Source organism: Poecile atricapillus, chromosome 7 (genome assembly GCF_030490865.1).
Source record: "Poecile atricapillus isolate bPoeAtr1 chromosome 7, bPoeAtr1.hap1, whole genome shotgun sequence".
Lineage (NCBI taxonomy): Eukaryota > Metazoa > Chordata > Aves > Passeriformes > Paridae > Poecile > Poecile atricapillus.
In genome coordinates, this window is record NC_081255.1 from 8,961,031 (window position 1) to 8,984,678 (window position 23,648).

At 38.6% G+C, this 23,648-nt stretch overlaps 1 protein-coding gene across 4 annotated transcripts in view; it reads right to left on the reverse strand.

The window, feature by feature from the left end:
• The window catches only part of KIFAP3 (kinesin associated protein 3), a 67,263-nt gene that overhangs the window by 19,847 nt on the left and 23,768 nt on the right, over positions 1-23,648 (reverse strand). For 3 of the 4 annotated variants that reach the window (XM_058842836.1, XM_058842832.1, XM_058842835.1), the window contains exons 11-19: positions 20,873-20,973; positions 16,528-16,636; positions 15,548-15,660; positions 14,445-14,610; positions 14,101-14,229; positions 13,771-13,869; positions 12,949-13,034; positions 4,575-4,764; positions 300-399 (exon numbers count right to left, since the gene is read on the reverse strand). In XM_058842836.1, the coding sequence (XP_058698819.1) occupies positions 300-399; positions 4,575-4,764; positions 12,949-13,034; positions 13,771-13,869; positions 14,101-14,229; positions 14,445-14,610; positions 15,548-15,660; positions 16,528-16,636; positions 20,873-20,973 (1,093 nt within the window). The remainder of the gene's footprint in view (positions 1-299; positions 400-4,574; positions 4,765-12,948; positions 13,035-13,770; positions 13,870-14,100; positions 14,230-14,444; positions 14,611-15,547; positions 15,661-16,527; positions 16,637-20,872; positions 20,974-23,648) is intronic. The other variant, XM_058842834.1, reaches the window with a different exon arrangement.

The following is a 23,648-nucleotide window of genomic DNA, read 5'->3' on the forward strand; positions in this document are numbered from 1 at the left end:
AAGCCTCTCTTTAGATGTTTCCCAACATCTGAAGAGTATTTGAGTAGTTGTCATAACAGGTGGTGTGTTCTGTGTTACTGTTCTATTCTACAGCTTTTGGAAAGCTGTGATGTATTACAACATGTTAGGATGTTAAAATAGACAAGTGATTCAGGCAACAGACTCGAAGTGCTTGTGCAGTGTAAATCATTCCTCCTGCTATGGGGGCAAAAATTACTGAGCACTACAAATGAAGCCCTTCAAAGACACTTGAAGAGCCACTGCAGGATGATAAGAATTCTTCACTAGGAGTAACTTACTTGCCAGAGAAGGGGTGCTGTCCAACCAGGTCTCCATTCTGAAGCTGGTAATCCCCGAAGATATCTGGACTCACCGCTCCATCGGGGGCTATCAGCCCATCTAGAAAAAAAAAAATACAGTGATTTGTAAAGAGTAAAATTGATGGCAAGTGGGCAAAACCACCTGTCCAGGTTTCTTTTAGAAATTCATTAGGAGTTTAACTTACAATATTTCTGTGAGGAACAGAAATTAACAATAATACTGAAACCCAGCAACTTCAAGTACAAAAAAATCCTTACTGGGGCTCCAGGGAGCATCAGCCCACTGCTCTGAAAAATGCTGTACCTAAGAAATATTCTCTTAGCCCTTCTTCCTTAAGCCTATAAAAGTAATTTCAAGATAAATCTTGTCTTATCCATCAAAGTAAGCCCAAAGAACAAGTAATGAAAAAGGTAAAACATTAATCTTGATCAGCAGCATAAAAATAATAAAGCAGCAAAGATCTTAATTGTTCAGACTCTACACTGCACCACTTTACCTCTTCAAACTTGTTGAGAAAAACAAGAAAGTGACTTCAAACCTGTTTATTTTATCTTGTCCATCTTTTAATATCTCAGAGCTCTTTCCAACAAGGCCAGGTTTTTCACGTGATATTCTCTTAAGAACACAGGTTACAGATTTTTTGTGTTTCCCTTATATTACAACACTGGCATATGAAGATGCAGACATTTCTAAAGCCCGAAGTATTCCTTAAAGGCTTCACAGTCTCTGCTTGCTTTATGAGGAAAAGAAAATCAGGAGCTAACATCTTCCTTCTGTTACATCAATGTAAATCCAGAAAGTGTCTTTGAAGTAAAGTCACTGAACTGACCCCAGCTGAGTGAGAGCCCAGCTTAACTCTTTGCTCTTCCCACTCACAAAACACATTTCTTTTTAATATTAAGAGCACAGTTCTTACTTGGTAATTACTATTAGGCTCTAATCAGATAAAACAAGCTCTTTCATTAAAACAGACCCTACATCAGTTTGTCTCCATTACTGTACGAAAACGATTCCAGACTTGAAGTGCACAAAGCATCCCCATAAAACCAGGGCAGAAACAGGTACATCCAGACTGATACATTAAGAGTTTAAGAGAGGGAAGAAAGAGATTCCTAATGACTAGGAAGTTACAAATGCCATTCCACTTTAAAGAAAGAGAGATAAGATCCAGGGAGTCACAGGCCACTTAGCTTAACCTCTGTGGTTTCAAAACTACTAAAACTGCCTGTGCAGGAAGCGGTGGAAAGTTACTTACAGACACAAGGGCTTAGAGATGATGACTCTGGCATTCAAACAAATCTCCCTGTGCTTTATGAATTTACCTGATGTTTTTTGAAGATAATATAGTGACAAGTGATAAAAGGAATAGAATTGACACATCTAGATTTTTAACAGACATTTGATGAGGTGCTACAGAGATTCATTTAGAAGATAATACCTCATGGGAAAGCAACTGAATGCAAGGCAGCAGATTGCAAATGAAAAATGCCAGCCATGATCAGACCACATTTTAGCAGCATCAGATTGCTGTACATGGCCATGTTCTAATTGCAGACATGTGTGTACAGTATGTGGAGGAGTATGACTTGACAAGCAAGTGATCTGGCAGGGATCAATATTCCTGTCTCTCAGCATGTTCAGCAGGACACGGGTGCCCTGTGACATCACACAAATAGAAAATTCCCAAAGAAGTGAAAGTTGAAACAACCTTTATTAAGACTTGTGCCAAATTTTTCTATCTCACCTCCTAGTCCATATGCTCCACTGAACTGAAATCAGGAGGACCATTATCAGTTTTATACCTGCAGCACTTCAGATCAAAAGCAATCCATTTAAGTGACTGTACATTTTAAACAGTCAGGCTAGGTTAAAACTTCTCTTCTTGAAGAGCAAAGAAGCTTAAAAATAACGTCTGTCTTCATATTAATAAAGCCAGCACTACATTTTAACTTTGAGGCTACTGCTACCACTACTTAAAGTGTCTTCAATCAAGAGTGTTAACAGTCAAACCATAACACTCAGAGTTATGGCTCACATGAATTTATAGGAAAATGAAAGCACATGGATAGCATCAGCTGCAGAAAATGTGATTACACAGTTAAAGGACATCTGTTGTTATGTACGTTTCAACATAAATTAGGTCATGTACTTTCAGAGCAAGAGAGACACTGAGCTCAGGAAGGTAACTTCAGAGATTCTACCACATTTTTCATGTAGATTTAAATTACTGTGCAAGAAGAGATTGGCCTATCATGAAATAAGGAACTCATCTTGCCATCAGTGAGCTCAAGAACGATTATGGTCAAGGTGGGACTGGTACTGAGTGTCAGCCATCAGTGTAGATCACTTCTAAAATTATCAAACTGAAATATAAGTATTTCATTTCTGACAGCACAAAGATCTGTACTTTTGGTGGGTTTGGGTTTTTTTCACTAAATAATGATCTGTCCTTCAAAAACCCAAATCTCTGTTCCAACTGGTACCTTAACCTGTAGCCTTTTCAGAGGAATATTATGTCCCTTTTGAGATGCCACATTTCAAAAGCTGAAGTCTAGGAAATTGCAGAAGCACACAATTACTGACACTTGTTGCAATGAACCTGAGCAGTGAATCTACCTTTTAAATATAATCACTCTTTAAAAAGGGCTACCTTTAAAAACAAAAGCACATTTCAAACATCTGCAGAACATATCACCAGAATTCTACCTTTCCTTCCCAGTCAGCTATCAATTCCAGCACAAAAAATCCAAAAGGGAAAAAATATGACACTAAAGAGGCAAGTTGCTATGGCAGAAGAAAAAGAAGCTTTATGTTCTGATATCCTTTGAGAACAGTATTTTAAATGCTTCTGAGACCTTGCACAATTATTTTTTTTTAAGCAGCTATGAGTGAAGACAATGGGGTTTAGTGGTTTTGTTTTTCTAATTACTCTTCCTGCAAATTGATCCAGAGTCAGAGAGTTTTGTGACTCATGCTTCATGGCAGAGGACTGGACACTTATGTAGAAAATGAAAGACACAGACAGCAATTAAAAAAAAAAAAAGAAGAAAAAATTCATGCACTCAGTTATCCAGGAGTTTGAAAGGGATCTAAACCCACAAGTTTGAGAGGATAAGCCAACTCCTAGTTAGAAAAAGTTATGAAGACATTTATCCACTGGGCAAATTATTTCATTATTGTCTCCTGCAATGTTTTTTTGAACCTTCCTCCTGAACAGCTGGCAACACTGGATTAGATAAATCAGCATTTACAGAAGAGATTCACATGCTTCCCTAAATCCTAGATATACAACAGCAAAAATCACACAGATAGATTTAGTTTAAAGTCATGAAAGCCTCTGCTAAAGAATCTACAAGTTTGCTGTGACTCAAGTCTTCCATCAATATCTGCAATAAAAATCCCATTACAAAACTAAAATTCAAAATTCAGCACAAATCCCACAGCTGTGAATTTAACAGAGATGAGAGAAGGTTTTTGCTTACAGAGCAAACAAACTATGGACACAAGAAATAGGTGGGAAGAACAAGGCTGGGCCACCTTTACTTGACTCCATTGTCATGGTCCATCAGCTCTCTGAGACAGGTCTACTCATATTCCTGCAGACCTGTAACATTTCCTAAAATCATGGATATGCAGTACTTAATCCATCACTAACACCCTGATGCCTTAGGATTTGTAACTCTTATATTTTTCAAATATTGTACTGCTTTAGTATATAACTCTAAACTCCATAGAAAGTGTTACTTAACTGTCTTCACATTTTGGCCAGACAAACCAATTCCTGAAATTCAAGGACACCTCACTGCCTCAGGCCCCAAAAAGTATGAATGAAAGTGAATTATGGGGGAGCAAACTGGAGGGTAAATGACTTTTTTACCTCAAGCTGTAACTGGAGGATTACCCCCTGATATGTAAATGGACCAAACTTATAATTGTCTGAAAAACTCATTGCCATCAGTCTATCTTGGGTGTAGCCCCTTCTGGAGGTTTTGACTGCCCAAGGTGTACCTATTGAAAGCCTTCAATAAATATCCACTTTTAATCTCTTAATCTTGTCTAGCCTCTGTTCTAGGTAGCCACTCCATAGCATCAACCCCAACAAGGACAAGCCCATCCCTGGCTGGCATCAGTGCTGCTCCCAGTGCCACAAAACCAGAACTGTCCTGCTGGTTTGAGTCAGGCCTAGCTCAAGCTCCCACTGCAAATGCAGAGGTGGCAATCCCAGGGCTAAATACTGACAGGTGCTGCCTTACCTGCACTATAGTAGAGGTCAGGTCTCTCCAGAATATCTCCCTCATGGATGTAGGGCTCAATGGGATCATCCCCATACAGGTACTGCTCGCTGTCATCCATCTGCCGGCTCTCCACCATCTCCAGCCACTGCGAGTTGTGCCATCGAAACTTCTCCGTCTGGATTTTTTTAGCCCATTCCTCATCGTATTCCTGGTAAAAATCACCACACAGTGGATTAGGATGAGCCATAGACAAAGCTGGTGTAAGGACATGGCAGGGGAATCCAACATCAGCAAAAGATGCAAGTTCAGGGTCTGGTGACTTTAATGCTCTGCTCAGTTGCATGTTCTTTGGGCAAAGAAGGGATTTTGCAAGCACTCAGCATTATTTGGGTTTGTGATGTCGCAGTAAAACCTTCTCTTCATGGTTTGGAACTTTACACCAAACAGAAAAAACTGCTTTGAACAGAGCAGTTCTATCATCAGTCTCCTCATTTGGTTTAATTAAAAAAAAAACAAATTACTGCCAATCTTCAGGGGATTTTTAGTATTTAATTATTAACATTGGCCAAATACCCTGCACATCTTCATTAGATAATCATTTCCTAGGACAACTAGTTACTAAAAAAATCTATTGAGAAAACAGGCTGTGACAAAACCAATAAATTTCTTTCATGAGTTCCAGCAAGAATTTCATTTTCAACTTCATGTCAAATTCTATGTATAGTGTTGAACAAGCACAAAAACGGTAGGCAAGTAAATTCTGAGGGGAACTTCTCCAGAAAGCAAAATTGCATATGAGTTCCAGTCATTATGGAAAAACATACAGGCATGAAATTTCAATGTGGATTACAGCCTAACTGTACTCAAGTGATGTGATACCCTTGTAAAGGAACACCAGCATGAAGTGACATAGCCTATGGCCACTGCAATCAGCTGTTCAGAGAAGGATCTTCTAAATCAGAATAATAAGAATAATAAGAGCAGATTTTGGGGGCTGGTGATTTCCACAGAGGGAGCACCAACCCATGGATAACATTCAGTTCCTCAATCCTGCTGGGAAGATAGGACCCAGCTATCTCTAGGAAGCTCATACATATGCAATCTGCAGATGGTATCAATTTGGGAATAGTCACAAATAATACACCACAATTTGTGCTTTTTTAAACCAAAGTATTGTGAGCAAGAATAACATCCCTAACCAGAATGTTTCTTCTTGTGGGAAGAAATATCCTTATGAAACACATCCCCCTCCACTGTCTTCTAAGCTAATTAAAAAGGAGAGAAAAGTTGAAAATAATTTCTTCACTCTCATGGTTTGGTTAACACATGATCTAGACAGAGTTTCCTCAGAGATCTAAGCTGGAGTAGTTTAAGGCTTTAAAAATCTGTTTTATTTAGCTCTGAACAGGAAAATGACACACAATTAGTGACAATGCCTTGGTTGTGGAAGTGGGAATTTCTCCTCCTGCCAGACATGCCAAGGTAGATCTGTCTCCAACCAGAGGCCATAAAATGGCAGAGAAGGCAGAATCAGATAGCTTCGTAGCTCAGGTTAAACTTCTGAAAGCCTTATAATCTGAACTAGAGGTTTTAAACTGACTTAATATTCAACCAGCCATGTCTTCATTACTGTCATGTGTGTTCCACAGGTAACACACCCTACCCTGTGCCTTTTCCACCTCTGGATTGGTGGATAACACAAAAGACTGGCCCTGCCAGTCTGGCAAAGGCTTCTCTGACACTGCCAACAACTGTAACACCCAAGATGTCATTATTCTCAATTTCTTTCAATTCCACCTGTGATCAACACTAATTCCACTCCTCACCATCCTGGCACTCCTGTTCAGTGATCCTGTCCAAAACCTGGCGTCCTGCACAATTTCCACACTCACAGCAGGTATCACCTGTGGGATCTATAGATGTTCTCAGTGCCCAGGGAAGCAAAATTCCACTTTCTGTCTCTCAGTATTACTGCAGCCTTAGGGAGGGAGAAAAGACAAGACCAAAAACCCAACAAACACACACACCTCCTACTGTTTGGAAAAGAACACCTCAGGCTATTTCTTGATTTTTATTTTTTTTTTTCTCCTCCATTTCCACTCTTGATTAAAAACTAGAAGTGACAGTAAAAACTTGGAAAAAGCAAACTCATCACTGAGATTCATAAAATGGCTCATAAATGAAAAGACAAGGCATGGCTTTCAATGATGATATCTGACCAGCACCTTGGAAACAGCTCCTTTGCTGCATCTGCCAGAGCTAAATCCTGGGCTGGCTATTATGTCAGCCTCCAGCAGTTGTGAATTACTTAAAAGCTTTAGAGAAACATCATGTAACTGCCAGAAATCATACTGCAGTCTCAAGAACACTATTCCCAGAAGTCATGATTGCAAAGAAGAGGAGGAAAATAAACAAATTTAACAAACAGCAAATTAGATTAACCTCTCTGAAAGCCGAATCCCTTTTACTTTTCAAACTTCTCAAAAGCCAAAAGGCCATCAGCTAAATCACCTCACTCACATTTACCATCAATACACTATGAAAACACTTGAATATTCACAAAGTTACAACCCTAAATGTATCCCACTTCCTGACATCAGAGTTCCATTCACACCACTGTCCAAACATACTGAATGTCTGTCAGAAACATACATCAACTTCTTATATCCTCCTGAAAAAAAATCAGTTAACATTTCTCAGATTCTAACTGACTTTTCCTTCAGATAATGACAGCAGGGCAGAATATTTCTATATATTCCACATTTCCCATCCTCTTTTAAGAGGTGTAAGATTCCCAGGTAATTTTCTTCAATCATTCACCCAAATTTTGGAAAATGGTATTAGCAACTGAACAGCACATTACTTAAAAACTACAATTTATCCATTCAAGTACTTTGGCAACTTTGTTCTTGTTGTTCATTCCCAGTGCAAAAAGCAAGGTACAAATGTTACAAAGAAGTGACTGCACCAGATCTAGATCAATGATCACTTTTGTCAGGAGTTTCATCCTGGCAGCAATCACAGAAATGGAAGATTTGCAATAATCTAGAATGATTTACATAACCTCAGCACAAAAAAAAGTTCATTTAAGTAGTGCTAGATCAGTCTGTAGATTTTCCATGGAAATATGCAAAACCACCACTGGGTAAATGATTAATGGAATAACATCAGAATGGAAGAAAAGCTGTAAATGCAGGACTACAGCCAAAAGGCACAAATAAACCAAATTAAAGACATTTAGAGCAAAACAATTCTTTAAAACACTTCAAGTTTTCCAGTAATTATATTTTGACCTATTAAAACCCTTCTTATTATTATTTTGTGAAGTTTTTTGGTTTTTTTTTATTCTGTTTTGTTTTTCTCTTTTGGTTGGGTTTTGGTTTTTAAATACACAAAGCACTCCATCTTTACAAGGGAATTTCTGCAAACATGAAACCAGAAAACTGAAAATTATGGAGATACAGGTATAGCTTTGAGCCCTCCAGTCCTTTTAAATGTTAGGCTACTGGAAAAGCACTGCAAGGGAGAATGAGGTGAACAGAATGTGCCTATTTTCCAACACTACCCCCCTCAAACACTGCAGTCATGGTCAGAAACTTAAAAGGAGGAATTCTGAAAGCTGATTTTATTCTCTTTGGAGCTCCCTGACATCACTGTTTTTAACATTCGGTTTCCATAAATCCAGAAGTGTCATAGAAGATGTATGGCTCGACTCTGGGAGGAATGTGCCATCCTTTTTGAAGTTCTACTTCCAGCTTTGTTTACTACTGAACCATTGAAATATTATGAAGCGTTAACTGGCCTATTATCAGAGCGTGTCTGTTCCCTATCAGGGTCCCCTTTGTCACTGGCTTCCGTCACACCTTGTATCTGATTAACACACTATAGGATAACACAGAGCTACACAGATCTGCTTTGTGTTCTCTCACAGCTGATGAAAAACAGATTTTCCTTTTCACTTTAATGTGGTTGCCCTTTAATTTGGTCTGTAATAGGGTTCATTTGATGTGATTCCTCATACTGAACTGAAACTGCTATACAATAAGTAGAATGCTCATTATGTTCAAGGCTCTACTTAGTGATTTGTTACATTCTTCATTAAAAACCTACTGTTTGCATGAAAGATTAAATTAACTATTTATTAAGAAAGAAAAGATTTATCTTGTCTAGCTATCCAAAAGTTAGGCATGTGATTTTAAATCTGTGCCTCTACAAACTAAGGAGAGAAACAGATGTTAGGGATCACCTTCTGCAGGTGCCTACCACACCTACCTTAGTGTAAGTACCACTGCAGGGCAATTCCTTCACAGGCCAGGAAGAAAAATCCTTCCACCACTTACACTTGTGCAACCTGAAGTCACTGCTTCATAACCAGCTTCATTACCATAAATATATTCTGACAGGAAGCTCACAGAGATCTGGGAGCTGAAATTAATGGCAAGGCAAGGAAAAAAGAGTAACCATTGATTTCCTCTAAATTTAGGTGGTTCCATAAAATGTAGGGCACCCTCAAGGTTCCTATATTGGCTATAGCAGACTAGAGAAAGTTTTTCCCCTCCCTTTTGGAGGAATGTAAGATACCTCATTGGCAACTTGTGTAAGTAACAGATCAGTGGTTTAGTTCATCTTCTTAGTCCTACAAATCCAGAGAACAGGCACCAGTGCTGAAAGGGAATCTGTCCAAGGCAGGTTTTATGTGAAGACAAAAAACAATCAGGACACTCTTACCTTATCTAAAGCTGCCTGTGGTTACTCTGCTGCAGGCAGAGCCACAAGAAGCAGACTGCTGGCAAATTGAACAATGAACAGAGGAAACTGCAGCAGCTCAGCTACAGCCCCAGCCCCTCTGCCCACCTCTCTGTTCTCATGTTTGCCACAGGATAACAGGGCAACAAGTTGCACCACAGAAAGGGAGTCCTGTCAAATGAAGGGAAAACCTTTTTTCCTGGAGTGACTACAGCACTCTTCATGGAAAGAGGACACCAAGCTGGAGTCAAAGGTTATCTATTTTCAGAGCATGCTGCCTATTCAAATAAAGCCCACAGCAAATCCCTGTGGTCTGCTCTTCCTTGACTCTAAGTGAGCTGGCCAACATCTCATACAGCTGGCCCCAAATCCCAGAGCATGGAGGGTTCACAGCACATTCCTGCTTCTTATGTGAAATTCCAGCATTCCCAGCATGGAGGATTCCTATCAGGGAGCTTAGCTAACATGGAAAGATGCAAGCTGATCATTAACAATGAATTCCATAAAAGGCAAACGTTATTTGCAATTCATTACAAATACCCAGGGCAAAGAACAAGAGCTGGAAAAACACCTTAGGCATGAGGCCCTTCCTAAATCCCACAGACAATGCTGTAACTATCTAAAATAATGTTTTACTCCTGCAGGAAGTATTGTGATCCACTCTTGATCATAAGAGAAACAAGATGGTCTTGAGAAACTGGTCTGGATTTGAAGATGCAAAGGCACTGAAGAGGAAAATTGGGGGAAAGGGGAGGGTCAGACTACAGAGATCCTAGGATCTGATGATGGTTAATTAAATACCCTTTGAATAAATGAGGAAAATAGTTTTACTGCAATAAAACTGAGCTAGGAGCAGAAAAATAATAAGAAACCTGACAGATGAGTAGGCCTCTTGGCTCTTAATAATGTTGCCTAAGGTGAAGAGAATAAAACCATCTCAAGCAAGCTGACATCTCTTTCCACAAGCTTGGAGTTGCAGTTGTCCAGGCTTCTGAAGCAGGGGAAAAGGGAAATGAATTTGTGTGAGACTCCCATACCAGCTGCTGATTCCAGGCTTTCAGCTAAGCCCTGAGAGCTGCCCTACTTTAGGGGTACAAGCACACTGAACTGGCTGCTTGCTGCCAAAGCTCAGCAAGGGACTGAGACTGAAGCATTCCTAAATCATCAACTCAGACATTTTTTGACAAAAGGGATATCTTGCTTCTCCCAGTGCAAAGCTGAGACTGCCCAGTATATATTGTGCTAAAGCAGCACATCTGTTTCAGTTCATCAATGGCAGAGTCCAGCCAAGCTATATTAAACAAATCATCACTAGTGTAACATTTCCATAATTTCTGTGACAATTACTTTACTACAGAAAGCATTTCTCCCCTAAGGCTTATAAGCCATGTGATTTTCTCCAGTGCTATTTCAATCACAGTATATACAGCTCACTGATGAGTGAAAGAAACATTTGTCTCCCTGAGTAGAAATTATTTTCAAATCTACTCCCCAACATTTATTTTCTGATTTCCATCAGAGGACCTACTCCTGTCAGCATGTGTGCAACAAGAAGACTGAACCTTGAAGGTTTGCTTGTTGTGGATTTAGCATAGATAAGAGGATCCACCACTCTTGGAGACTGTTCAGACACCTCAGCAGGCACTGCTGGTGTAAAAGTGCCCCACAATCAAACACCTCTGAGTTTACAGCCTGCTTTAACATTCCTTTAACACCTATCAAGATCTGAGCTTCTGATAACTTACTCTCTTCTGTTTCCTACCATCACTAATTAGAATATGTTGCCTTTTGTGCTTGTGGTTTTTTGTACTGAGAGACACAAATGCAGTCAGATTCTAGCATGATTGAGAAAGCAATCAATTAATTAATAGTTTTCTCTGTCTTCCAGAAAAGAGAGCATATTATACTACCTGTTCCACTCAGGGCCATGGTGTTTATCCAGCTTATAAAGATACACACAGATAATACAGCCAGAAAGACCTTCTTGGAAAAAGAACTCTCCTAACTCACCAGCTTACACCATTCTAAGAATGGCATTGCTCACAAGCAAAGAAAAATATAATTTACCACCATGCAAGCTGCTCTCAGTATGCATTTGGTGTCTCTTCCTTCACCCCCAATAACCACAGTACCACAACATTTCTTTCCTTTACTCTTCCTCAAGGCCCTGAAAGTTGTGTCCAGTGCTTTTTGCAAGTTGAGAAGCCTCTCCCATCCATTTTCTTAGCACTCCTCACTGACTCACAGTGAGCATAAAGATTTCATGTTCTTAGAAAGGGAAAAAAAGCCAAGCACATTTTACTCAGATGGTAATATTGAATATGAAGCTGTATTTTTGTATGTTTATTCTTCTAGATTCTATAAATTTTGCTTAATAATATTACTAACAATTTTTCACCAACCAGCTATTACAACACACCTCACTGTAAATCTTCCCCATATGAACAAATCAACATGTGAGTCACTTGGAAATTGCACAAGTAATTGCAAACAAGTATTGGATGCACTCAGATTGCCCAGCCTCACCCAGAAGAGAAATAAAATCCTTCCACTGTTTCCATTGGAGATGTCCCTAGAAATAGCTGTTTGTGTTAAGATTCTGAACATGATGCCCATCATAAATAATTATCACCTGAGTTTAAATCTAGTCCTTCGTGAATATCAGCAGCAACTCTGCCACTGGAGCAAATTTTCATTCCATACCTCCAAGAAAAGAGAGACAGATAAAAAGAATTCCAGCTCAGAAAACATTATGTCATTTTACTGGCTTAAGGGGACTATTAAATTAGAAGACATTATTAATGAGTAACAACAGAAGAAGGCAAACTAGACTATATATAGTATTTTGCAATGAAAGTTAGGCCTTACACTATATTAAAGTTCTCAGAGAACAAGCTGCAATACACATAATTCAACTTAAAAAGGAACAATGTAGAGGACTGAAAAAAGCAGTAGGATAGACAAAGGTACTGCTGCTCTTGACTCAGTTAAATTGTCTTTGGCTATAAAATTTCATTTCCTAACAGCTATTCTATACCCAAAAGGATGTACAGTCACTACAATCCTCAACAGCACTTGATAATTTAGTATTCTTTCTTTTTTCCAATTTAGCAGTGTATTACAACTGTCCCAAAAGTTTACTGTGATCTGTGGATAGTTGGACAAACTAAATTATGTAGCTAAAGGAAACCTATCCAAAAGATGAAGACAATATCAGAGTGACTGTTCTCTCAGCAGGGAACAGCCAGCGTCAGGATTGCTGCCACATTTTCTTTTTGAAACAAATATTGGCATCAGGCAATGTAGAGAAGCTGAATAAAGCTGCTGGGTAACAAGAGCCATTTGTCTGGAGAACTAAGAAATAATGAAAGCTTGGCACAGTTATGTAATGTGATTAATTTATTAAAGTCTGAAAGCACTTTTAAAAAGTGTAAAGTTAACTTGTATGAATTTTCAAAGCACATACACACTTTTTGGAAGTCTGATGCAGAGCCTAATGATTGTCACTGTGCCCTGAAAACTCATCTTTTATCCATATGATTAGAAAGTTGCACAAGAAAAATACTTTCATTTTGCCATATATTTATTTATTTTCAAATTCTCTTGTGTAAAGAAGCTCTGGAAGGATAAAGGAAGTCAGACCTACCGCTATGATATCCAGAGTGTTGTCACAAACCTTGCGGATCTCAGCATTTTTATCATGCATCAGGTCTATAAGATATGCTGGGGCTTCTGCAAAGAAACTGTTAAGGAGAAAAACTTTCCCCACACCCCTCACAACCCTGGGCTCTTCACACTGCAAATTTCACTAAGAAGCAGAGGCAGGAATTTTTCATCTCGTGTAGCAAGAATGCATTTTTCAAATGTTGGTGCTGTATCATTCCAGAATTACAGGACACAAAGAATAACCACCCAAATTGCTTCTCAGATATTCCACAGAGATTAAAGGCAAAAAGAACATGAAGAAGTATTCTTTCTATTGTTAGCAATATAATCACTGACTTGCTATCCCTCCCAGGGTTCACTGAACCCATTCTGAATGCTTCAATAAAATTTAACATTCAGTTTAGGCCCACAAAATTTCAGACCATGCAACATATTTGTATAATGCAATGCAAAAAATTTGCCTATGCTATATGTTCTTCTATGAACTGTGAATTTCATTATGATTTGCAAAAGAAATTCAGACAGTAAATCAGATTGGATAGCAACTAATGAGTCACCTGGTCCAGTGATTCCCCCTCCTACTCCCCTCCCTGCTTCAAAGCAAACTAAGTTTTAATCTTTACTATTAATCTTACAGTCCCTTTACATGCTTAGGCTGCCTGGATTCTTTTCTTCAGCTGAAATAAACATTTACAAAGAAACCTCTGAGATCATGAGGTTACTGCAAGAGAAATAGAAGTCAAACACCAGCAATGGCAAATTAAGTGCTGCAATTCTAGATGTTTCATCTGTAAAAAGATACGTGTTTCCTTGATGATGACATCTCTGGTGGCTTGGTGGAACACCATCTGATAAAATACATAGATGATCTGGCAGACAAACTCATCATCTTCCTGCTGAGCTGCAAGGAGAAAAAAAAAATCCACCATGATTTCAAATCTAGAAGCTTTTGATGGTAAAAGAGTAGTGAGGTGTGGGGAAACCTAAACTTATTAGGCCACTAAGGATCTATCACTAGCAGAGGAACTGCTCCTCCTTCCCATACAAACACCAACCCCTGCCTTGCAAGGAAACAGCAATGTCAGTTACAGCCTCTGCTGTGCACAAATCAAGTCAAACACGGCCATTTTACCATTCAGAAGCTCAATGAGTGCAGGGATGATTCCAGATTTAGCCAGCAGTGCAGCACAGGAGTCATCCATGGAAACAGTCCCAATCATGATCACCACTTCCAAAACGAGGTCATCCTCGGCACAACCTGCTAAGGCAGAAGGCAGGAAGTAGGAAGGATTACCTCTCCCAGGAATTCTTAACCTACTGGCAGTTGTGCATTTATCTGCAGACATGATTCTATTCTTCAGTGTTATGTTTTCCTAAACAACCACAAATTACAAAGGTAAACAGACTCTACTCTGGGCACTCTATATATTCTTCGAGAGACTCTGCTTTGGAAGCCCAACCCAACTTTGTACAGACCTGGTTTTAGCTTATCCTTGAGATATGGAACCAGTTTGTATTCCTTCAGCACAAGTTCCCAGTCCAGCTCTGGTAAGGTCAAATTTGCAAGTGTTCCCAGGCATTCAATCACAAATTCTTCTTCTTCATCATTTGATACCTGAGCTGCTAAATCACCAACATATTCCTGAGGAAAATACAGCAACAACCATTACAAATTAATAATTTGGGTTCCTAAAGAACTCACATCTCAGCCAAACTAAAGCTAGCTCTCAAAACAAAACAAAAGAAATTTTAGTCCTGAAATAAGGACTAATAAGGCAGTTTCAATTCCAGTGGATGAATAATCCAAGAAAACATTTCAGCACTCTTCCTCTCCATCCTTTCACTTTCAAGGGATATGGATTGTTTGTTCCAACTTTCCAAAAGTGGTTGCTACAACACAGAGGTTAAAAAAGCCTTTAGAAAAAAGGAAAAGAATATAGAGAATACCATTCTGCATTAGTGGCAGAAATGGAGTTCTTTACATAAAGACTTTAATAAATAACTACAAGATTTTCTGAGGACATGAAGAGGGGAATAATAGCTTCTACTTTCTCATTTCATACTGCTTTAAGACAATTTGATATTCAATCCACATTTTCAAAATATGTTTAAAATCTCCATGATTGGAATGAGGTGTTTTCCTCCTTTCTTTTGAAAGGATGGCTTTAAAGGATCAATATTTAAATATTAAGTATTTAAAACACCCACAAATATAACACACTTGGCACAGTGGGGGGGGAAAAAAAAAGCACCAGATTTTTCTCTCTAGGTTCAAAAGCGAAAATTTAGGATAACTGAATTGTTATGATGTTCACCCCAGCAGCTGGGGCTTCTTTGTTTGTGTGTTTGTTTTCAAACTGACTCGATAAGGCTTAAGATCTGTTTTCCCCATAGTGGGGGATCCAAACTCTGATCTACCAGCTGAGATAGCCTTAAAAAACAAAACATAAATCACCCCAGGACACACAAGGAAACTTAAATTGGACACCCTGCAAAACCAACCACGGCAGCTCTCCAGAGCCAGTCTTTTCTAGAAGGATAAAAAACAGAGATCACATTAGGTAAGACCTAATACTTACAATAAACTGACTTTTAGTTGGTCCATCATGTTGTGAAATATTTCTGATCATCTTCATTAACAAAGGGTCCTTAAACTTCAAAGCTCGCTTCATGAGCATTTTCAAACCATTTCCTGAAAAGAAACAAACACTTAGAAAATCCTCCAAATAAAATAATAATAATAAAAATAGGAAAGTACTGGCTGATTAGAGATCAACATGCACCCAAAAAAATGCTTTAAGCTTTAAAAGTTTAGAATGAAAAAGTGCACAGCAGTTAGTCCAGGCACAGAGACTTCTCCTCTCATTCCATGGAATAAATATCTTGTTATGCTTTTAAAAGTTTAGAAGATCTATGCATGGGAACAGATCTGAAGTAGTTGACCACATAGAAAAAATCCCAGTGTTACCATTATGCTTCCAAAAGATCACCCTGCCTACCTAAAAGGTGCTGCTAGCTTGAGTTTCACATTTAATATAAAATTGGATGTATCTGCTCCCCCTTCTACAGAGCTATTCATAGAATTTTAAAGTGGAATTTCAGGCCACAGAATCTCTTGATTGCAACTGTCCCCTTTGAAGGCCAGTAATTGACTGCAGCAGCTCCTAAGGAAAATGTTGAGCACAAGTGAAAGTTGGAGCTACTGAGTAATATTTTTTCATTTAAAACTGCTAGTATGTAAATAATAAAATTTTAAAAGCAATCCAGAGCTACTGCAAGAAATGCAGAACTATCCAGACCATGAATCAAAAAATTAGAACCCACCAGAAGCTCAATTATAATAAAAAAAGTGATGGAAAGATGCAACTGAAAGACATCACTGCTATTCATTTGATACTAGCAGGTGAAACACCAATCAGCCAAAGATGGATTTTAGGCATGAGGCAGAATAAAATCCTGATGTCACGACTCAAATGTACATAATTTGCATATGTAAGTATAATAAAAGAAAATATACAAAGTGTTGTCATCTCCAAACCCCCACCAAAACCTCAGTTACCTTCACAGATAAGCTGCACATTTCTTTTGTTGGCAGCAAGGTTAATACAGAAAGAAATAAGTTCCAGATCAACTCGCTCATCAGGACACTCAAAAAGCATCTTCATCAACTGCCAAGAAACACAAGCACACTTAGGTCATTAATCTTTGCAAAGCATTAGAAAAGCACTGTTACAATATCAACTACAGTAACTTTTTTTTAAAATTAGTATTCAGCATTTCTAAAGGAACAGTGAAAGTTACAAAGCTCAGGGGCATGACATGTGTAGTTCCATTATTTATGGATAAAAATCCATATAAAGTGCCAAAAATGACAATCACTCATCACCTTAAATTAACTTGGTTTAGTTACATTTTTTTGCTACCACTGAAATTTTTGTCTAACTGGTTTTTAGTATTTGTGAATGGATAAATTTGTTTAGAAAGCTTAGGTGAATTTAATACAAGAAAAAAAAAAAAACAACCACAATTTAATTCCACAGAAAGTCAGATTAATACCTATTAGCTTAATAAAATTATGACTCTAAACAGACACTTAATTGTAAAATAATTCTACTACTATTTTGCTGTGAGTTACTCCACTGATAGGTAATTTAGCTGTCTCTGCAGCGCTGTTCTTTATCTTTGCAGCTTTCAGCTAGAGCTGAACACTGCCACATCCCACAGACTCCTCAGCAGTAATCCCATTCTTCTGGTAACATTAATGGAAGTAGACAATCACCTATAATCCTGTTCAAACTGTTCACCAAATGTCAGTAAATTCCCAGGTGATTCCCAAGGCTCCTAACCTATGGATTGCCATCATTTTCCACACCTGGCTCTGTATTGTCCATTACATCACAGGCTGGCTATCCTGGCTCATTTGGTTCAACAGGAACAGGCTTTCAAATGGCATTTGGAATATATGAACATGACTGAAATAAACCCATTTCTTTTCCCTCTGGTTCCAATCCTGGCAGAAAAGCCCTGCACAACTTCAGGGCTGGGGGACATCACCCTGTTTGTCTCTAAAACCCATTCAGTTCATAAGACATATTTAGATTATAATGCAAACCAGTGTGATGACAAGACTGAGATTACTGGAAGAGGAAACAACAAAGCCTAAAGATAAGCAGGACATAAGGTACAAAAACTGTAGCTCAGAAAGGGGCTGGAGGACAAGAAAGCAATAAATAATCATTAAATTTAATGATTAACTAATCATTAAATATTTGTGTGCTTGCCCCCTGGTGGAAAGACAAGTTTGTAATGCATTAAAAGCTAGAGAAAGTAGGTGAAGAATCCATTTAAAGAAGAGAAAATAAAAAGAAACAATAGGATTGCAGGAATTCTCTACAAAGTATTTTACTCCAGCCATTCTGTAAGTTTACCTATTATCAGATAGAAGGCTGTCATTCCAAAGGGACCCAAAAAATCCCCCAAGTAAAAACTACATTACAACATAGTTATTTATGTCTTTCCTGAGACTTTCATGTACTCATTTAAAAGCTATCATTGATTTCTTCCTCCCTTTCTTAAAAAGGTAGAATCAGATTTCTCTAGGTTGTTTTAAGAACTTATAAAATCCCTGGTTTATTAAATCCTTAAGCCTGACAGTCACATAAGAGGGAATTAACAGAGAAGAAAATTGCCATTTAACAAGTAGAACACGAGCATTCAAAAATCACCCCCCGCAACTCTTCTGTTACAAAACCTTTAAAAACAGATTTTTAAAACCCTTCAAATAATTTGAAAGGAAACATTCTCATTACTTACACAATACAAAATCTGTGGAAATTAAATGTTTAACAAGATGGGATTACACTGTTAATTACTGAACTACTTCTCTATAAAAAGAAAAAAATATATCCAGTTTCAATTAAAGCCGTTCAAATTTTAAAATAATAGTTTCATACGAGTTCCATGTTTCCCATTATGTCTTCATTTAATTTGATTGCTTCTTGTGCCACTTCAAAAGGAAGAGTAATTGCTGCCAAATAGGAAATATTAAAATTAAATTTGTTCTGCTTTTACTATGTCCATTGTCATCTTTTACTGATTTAACAGGAAGGCAGTAAAAAGACTGCAGCATGTGCAGTGAAGAGGCAGTAGTGTTCAATCAGACAAGTCCCATATTGAGTATCAGATACCACAGACCAGCACTGAAATCACTGTGTCTAGACTCTCTGGCACCTGCCTTCACTTATTTACCAGTGACCAGAGGCCAACCCCCACAGCTCTGTGCTCACATACACCTCTGTCCAACCCCCTCCCCAAGCCCAGCTCCAACATCTTTGAATGATTATGCCAGAACTGCATGCCTCAGGAATCTCTCCTGAGCGGCTACTCCCCAACTCTGCCGTTTGAAGTGATGCTCTGGTTTCTGAACTTCAGCAGATAATGGCGGACAGGAGCAAAGGGGGCTGTCAAGAGAGGACGTTTACCAGCATTAAGCTGAAAAGAAGCTTAGAGATCAAAGAGGGGCCAAGCAGGACAACCGTGGTGGAAAACATGTGGGCAGCTTTGGAGAAGCTTGCACATCGCTCTGCGGTAAAATATTAAATATCACCATGACATCACTGCCTAACCATGCCCTTTGATTGGCCAGGTTATTACCAATAAAGGCTTTTATAAGCATCTGGATGGCATTTGCACCTATTTAAACAAAACACGCATTGCTGAGGTCTAAACAAGAATGAACTGTTAATACTCACTTTTAACTGTTACTAGAGTAGCACCCACTAACTCCTGCAATCCACAAGGATGTTTACCCGGCACAGCACGTGCAGCCCTCGGCGCAGCCACAATTATCACAGGGAGCTGCTTTTTCAAAGCACTTTCTACAACTGCTAAACGTTAATTATTGTTTGCCAGTCTAGATGAACACCTCTCCTCAAAAAGAGACAAACCCACACAAGGGCGTACACCACTACTGAAAAGAGATTTTGGGTTTCCTGGGTAGAATTAGATAGCAGTGAGTCATTTTGAAAGGGTCATTTTCTTTTCCTGATGCCTTCTCCACTTCCTAATGCTTTCTGCTACCTGTATTCCTTGATAACCATCCTAATTTTGAACTTCCATTAGTAAAATTTAAGTTCTGGTTGCTTCAGCTTCTTTTTGAACAGTGTGCAGATGTGACCTGTGAAGAATCAATAGCCATAGTTATATTTTCCAACTTTGTTGTTTACTTCACTAAAGCCCAGTGAAGGCAGCAGAATTGTTTGCAGCTCCACCAGTCTTTGGACACAGCTCTGTAAGTACTGGGGGTCCAGAAATCATACCAAGATTCCCTGAAAGCACATCACAAGCAAGTCCTGAGACACTGGTGCAGGAATTTGAGTTTGGCTGGTAACTGCTAGAATAAAGCAGGTCACTTATATAATGGAAATGCCTTAAAAAGTAATTGCTTCTTGTGGTAGAAAAGACAGCAGGATGTTTACAAGAAGACTTTGTAACATATATTAATTATTCCCACCAGTTCTCCCCTCTCTATTATCCAAAATAATCTTGTATGTGGGAAAACTTCACTGATTTTGCCATAAGATAATGACCAGAAACATTCCCATAACTTTCCATGACAACTTTCCATTCTGGAAGTATTTGATGTTAAAAACCCATCTGGCAGGAAAGAAGATACCGTGGTGCAATTCTGAAAAAGCTACCAGAGAGCTTTTACACTTAGGCAACACAGGCTTTCTCAACTCCAGCTTCACCAGGGCTGAGAAAAAGGTCAGTAAGAGAGGACTTGGTACTTGAGAAAAACAAAAAAACCCAAACCAGCAAGAAACAACAAAATACATGCACACAAAAAACCAAACATACCCACAAAACCCCATGATATTGTGTGAGTTAAGTAACAAAATGCAGCCTGAAAGATCAATGAAGAGCCTTCCACACTCATCAAGTCTCCTTGCTGTACAAGCATGCAGTTGGAAAAGGAATGGTCATGTAGGAACGTAACCCTCCTTGGCTGGTTTCCAGCTCATATCCTGCAATGCTGGAGACACTGAAATTTTGATACCCAAAGGGATCAGGCAAGAATGCCTTCTTAAACTGTAAAGGAAATACTTTCCGCCACGTTCCCTAAGGAGCTGCTCTGCACAAGCTTTAATCTCTTTCTGCAGGAATCCAGCGGGTCACCTGTAATTTCAGCAGTTCGTTGGTGCAGCTCAAGTGTCAGCAGCAGTGACAGAGATCGGTCACCTCTGCTTTGGCTGTGAAAGCCCAAAAGAACAGTCCCTGTCTGAGGAAGAGGTGCCAGCACCGTGGCTGTTCCCTTTGTCACCTGCGGGTGTCAGTGCGAGCTCTGCCATGACCGAGGCACTGAGAGCAGGAGGGAAGACGGATTTTATCAGCTCCTCACTTACCTGAGGGATACAGTCTGTGTATGCAAACATCGATTTAAAGCAATCGTCCATGCTGATGTGATACAGAATGCAAATCGCTACTTTTTTGTTATTTTCGTTTCCTAGAAGGAGAAAAAAAAATATTATTAGGAGATCTTTTAGCTGTTGTTAAATATGCAAAGGAGGAAAATGAAAAGCAGAACAATCCTAGCTAACAGAGGGAAAATTTAAATCAGAAATGACACATTAATGAAAGGGTCTTGGCCTGGCCTAGCCAAATGAACCACATATTAGTGCAAAGAGGGAACCAGGGCAATGGTAAATATTCCTTCCTCTTCCCAGCACCTCAAAACACATCCTTAACCCCACTTTGCAAGGAATATATTTTGTGAAAGGAATGCTTAGTAATGACTGGCAATCCAGAGAAAGGCTTCATCAGTTTCCAGCAAGAAAATTAAGATTTAGCTGTGGATATTCCAGTTGAAATAACAAGCTTGTCTTGAAGTGAAATAACAAAGAGAGAAAAGTAAGAAGTACCACTAACAGGTGTTTTAGAAGGAATCCACTGCCTATCAAGCAAATCACATACTGGTTGTTTTACTCTCCTAAATAACAATATAATTCCATTGGTGCCTTTTGTGTTTCATGCACATAAAAAACTACATTAGTGTATTTTCACAGTGATATTTACCAAAAAGAAAGACTCTCAAGGAAAACTGGAGCAGTTAATGTGAGTAGGGTGTGAAGTATTTCACTGAAAGGTTCTATAAAATCATCTTACACAAACATACAAGTGTTTAAGAACAACACAGATGAATTTGCTTCTGACTCACTGCTGAAACGCAGACTGAGCATTCTCAAGTTTTCCTCTAGCCCTGCAAGAGGATATTGGCTATATATGGGATAAACCCTGCATCTGAACATGTACATTAGTTCAGCCAGGATGTAATAAGGTCACCAACTCCAAATTCATTCACAGTTCTTACACAACTCATCAGCAATACTCTACCTCCCGCTTCTATTTAAGCTAAGTCAGAAAATATCTGTGTAATAACTTGGAAAGCACAAAGACCTCAAACAGCAACCAAAACAGTGAAATTTTCCTCCTGCATACATCACTGGGAGCTGGGATTTCCTCTGAGAAGCAAGGATATGATGCCTTTATCCAAAGAATGAGCCTTTTTCAAAACTGAATTATCCAAAGAGACCCATGAAACCCCTCTGGCAGCTGCCAAACAAGTGAGCGAAGTATTCTTAGCCATGTTAAACCTAAAATCACAGCTGACCTTTCAAATCCTTCTAGTCTTACCTGCTAGAAAAAACATAACTGGTATCACAATCTTCCATACATTTAACAGCATAAGGATAATGCCCAAATGTGAAAGCTACACTGACAATTATGAAAATAAAAGCACAGAAGTACCAGTAAACAAAATGAAGTGTTATCTTTAGTGCTTCTCTTGTGACTGGTCAATTAACCTACCTATTGACCTGCAGAAACATTGGGAAAACAGTAATTTAATGAAAAAAACTTCCCACACATATAGGTAAATTGCTATAGATATTTAGAAGTTTAGAGAAGAAATAATTCCTCCAAATTTCACAGGTCTAAGGAAAAAAAAAAATCTCTTTACACTGCTCTTAACACATCACTCCATGCCTGTATTTAGGACTTAAACACAAGACTCAATTTACAATTACACCTAGGTGGATAATGCATGAAACTGTATGAAGTAAAAGATAAGCCAGTATAAAAGAGAGAAAAGCTCCCCAAAACAATAACAAGAAGAACTGGATTGAAGTTAGACCAAGCCTTCAGCACATATGAACTGCCAGAATATTAACAAGAATGATACTCAATTTTACTCTTTAACCTTTGTCCCTTGTGGGGTTTTTTATCTCATTTCTGCAAGTTTCATTTATGCTAACATAAAGCATCAGCTAAAGTACAGTTTTACATTGGTAAGCTCAGCAGCTTAATATTTGATAATATTAGTGGCTTATTTTCAATCATAATAGGCTGATGTAACAGTAAAGGCCTTCTATTTTCTTTATTAGAAGTTTCTGCATGATTTTCTAACCCCTTTTTTTCAAAGGTCCAGCTTGTCACAATAACCTTTCTGATGTGTGAACATCACCTTGGGTGTCAGTGGTAAATGACAGCACTACCTCAGTTTTAAAACTACCAAAAATAATCAAAAATATCCAGATAGTCAACCTAAAGTGCGAAGAATATGTGGAATCCAAATAAACTTATTTTATCTGAACAAACTCCTAAAGAGTTGCTTTATAATGACCAGCACTTAAATCATTCTCCAGAAGTGCATTCCATAAAGTAGACTTCATGACACACAAAAGACAAAGACAGCTACAGTTTCAAAGAGAAGAACTGAATTTAAATTCCTCTTTGCTGAGCAGTTATCTCACCAATTTTCCCTGAATTCCCCTGTCCCATTGTCAATAGGGGGAACAGAGAGGGGTTTAAAGCATTTAAGTAACAAATATTGCACAGCCTCAGCAATGAACTGAGTTATGAGTTATGATAAAGCAAGTGAATTCTACTAACTTGATGATAAAAGTAAACTACAGAACTAAAGCTGAAAGCCAACAGCCTGTAACTAACCCATCTTTTAAGTGTTTAATGGTGCATGTGTTTTAAGTTTAATTTCATTTTAATTTCCCAGAAAGGAAGAGGCTTTCAGGCTGATGCCTGCACGTTTCACGGTTCTACTTTCCCTATGGATGCACTTTGGTGAAGGAAAAGCAGAAACTTGTGATTTTGTCAGTTCTCCTGCAA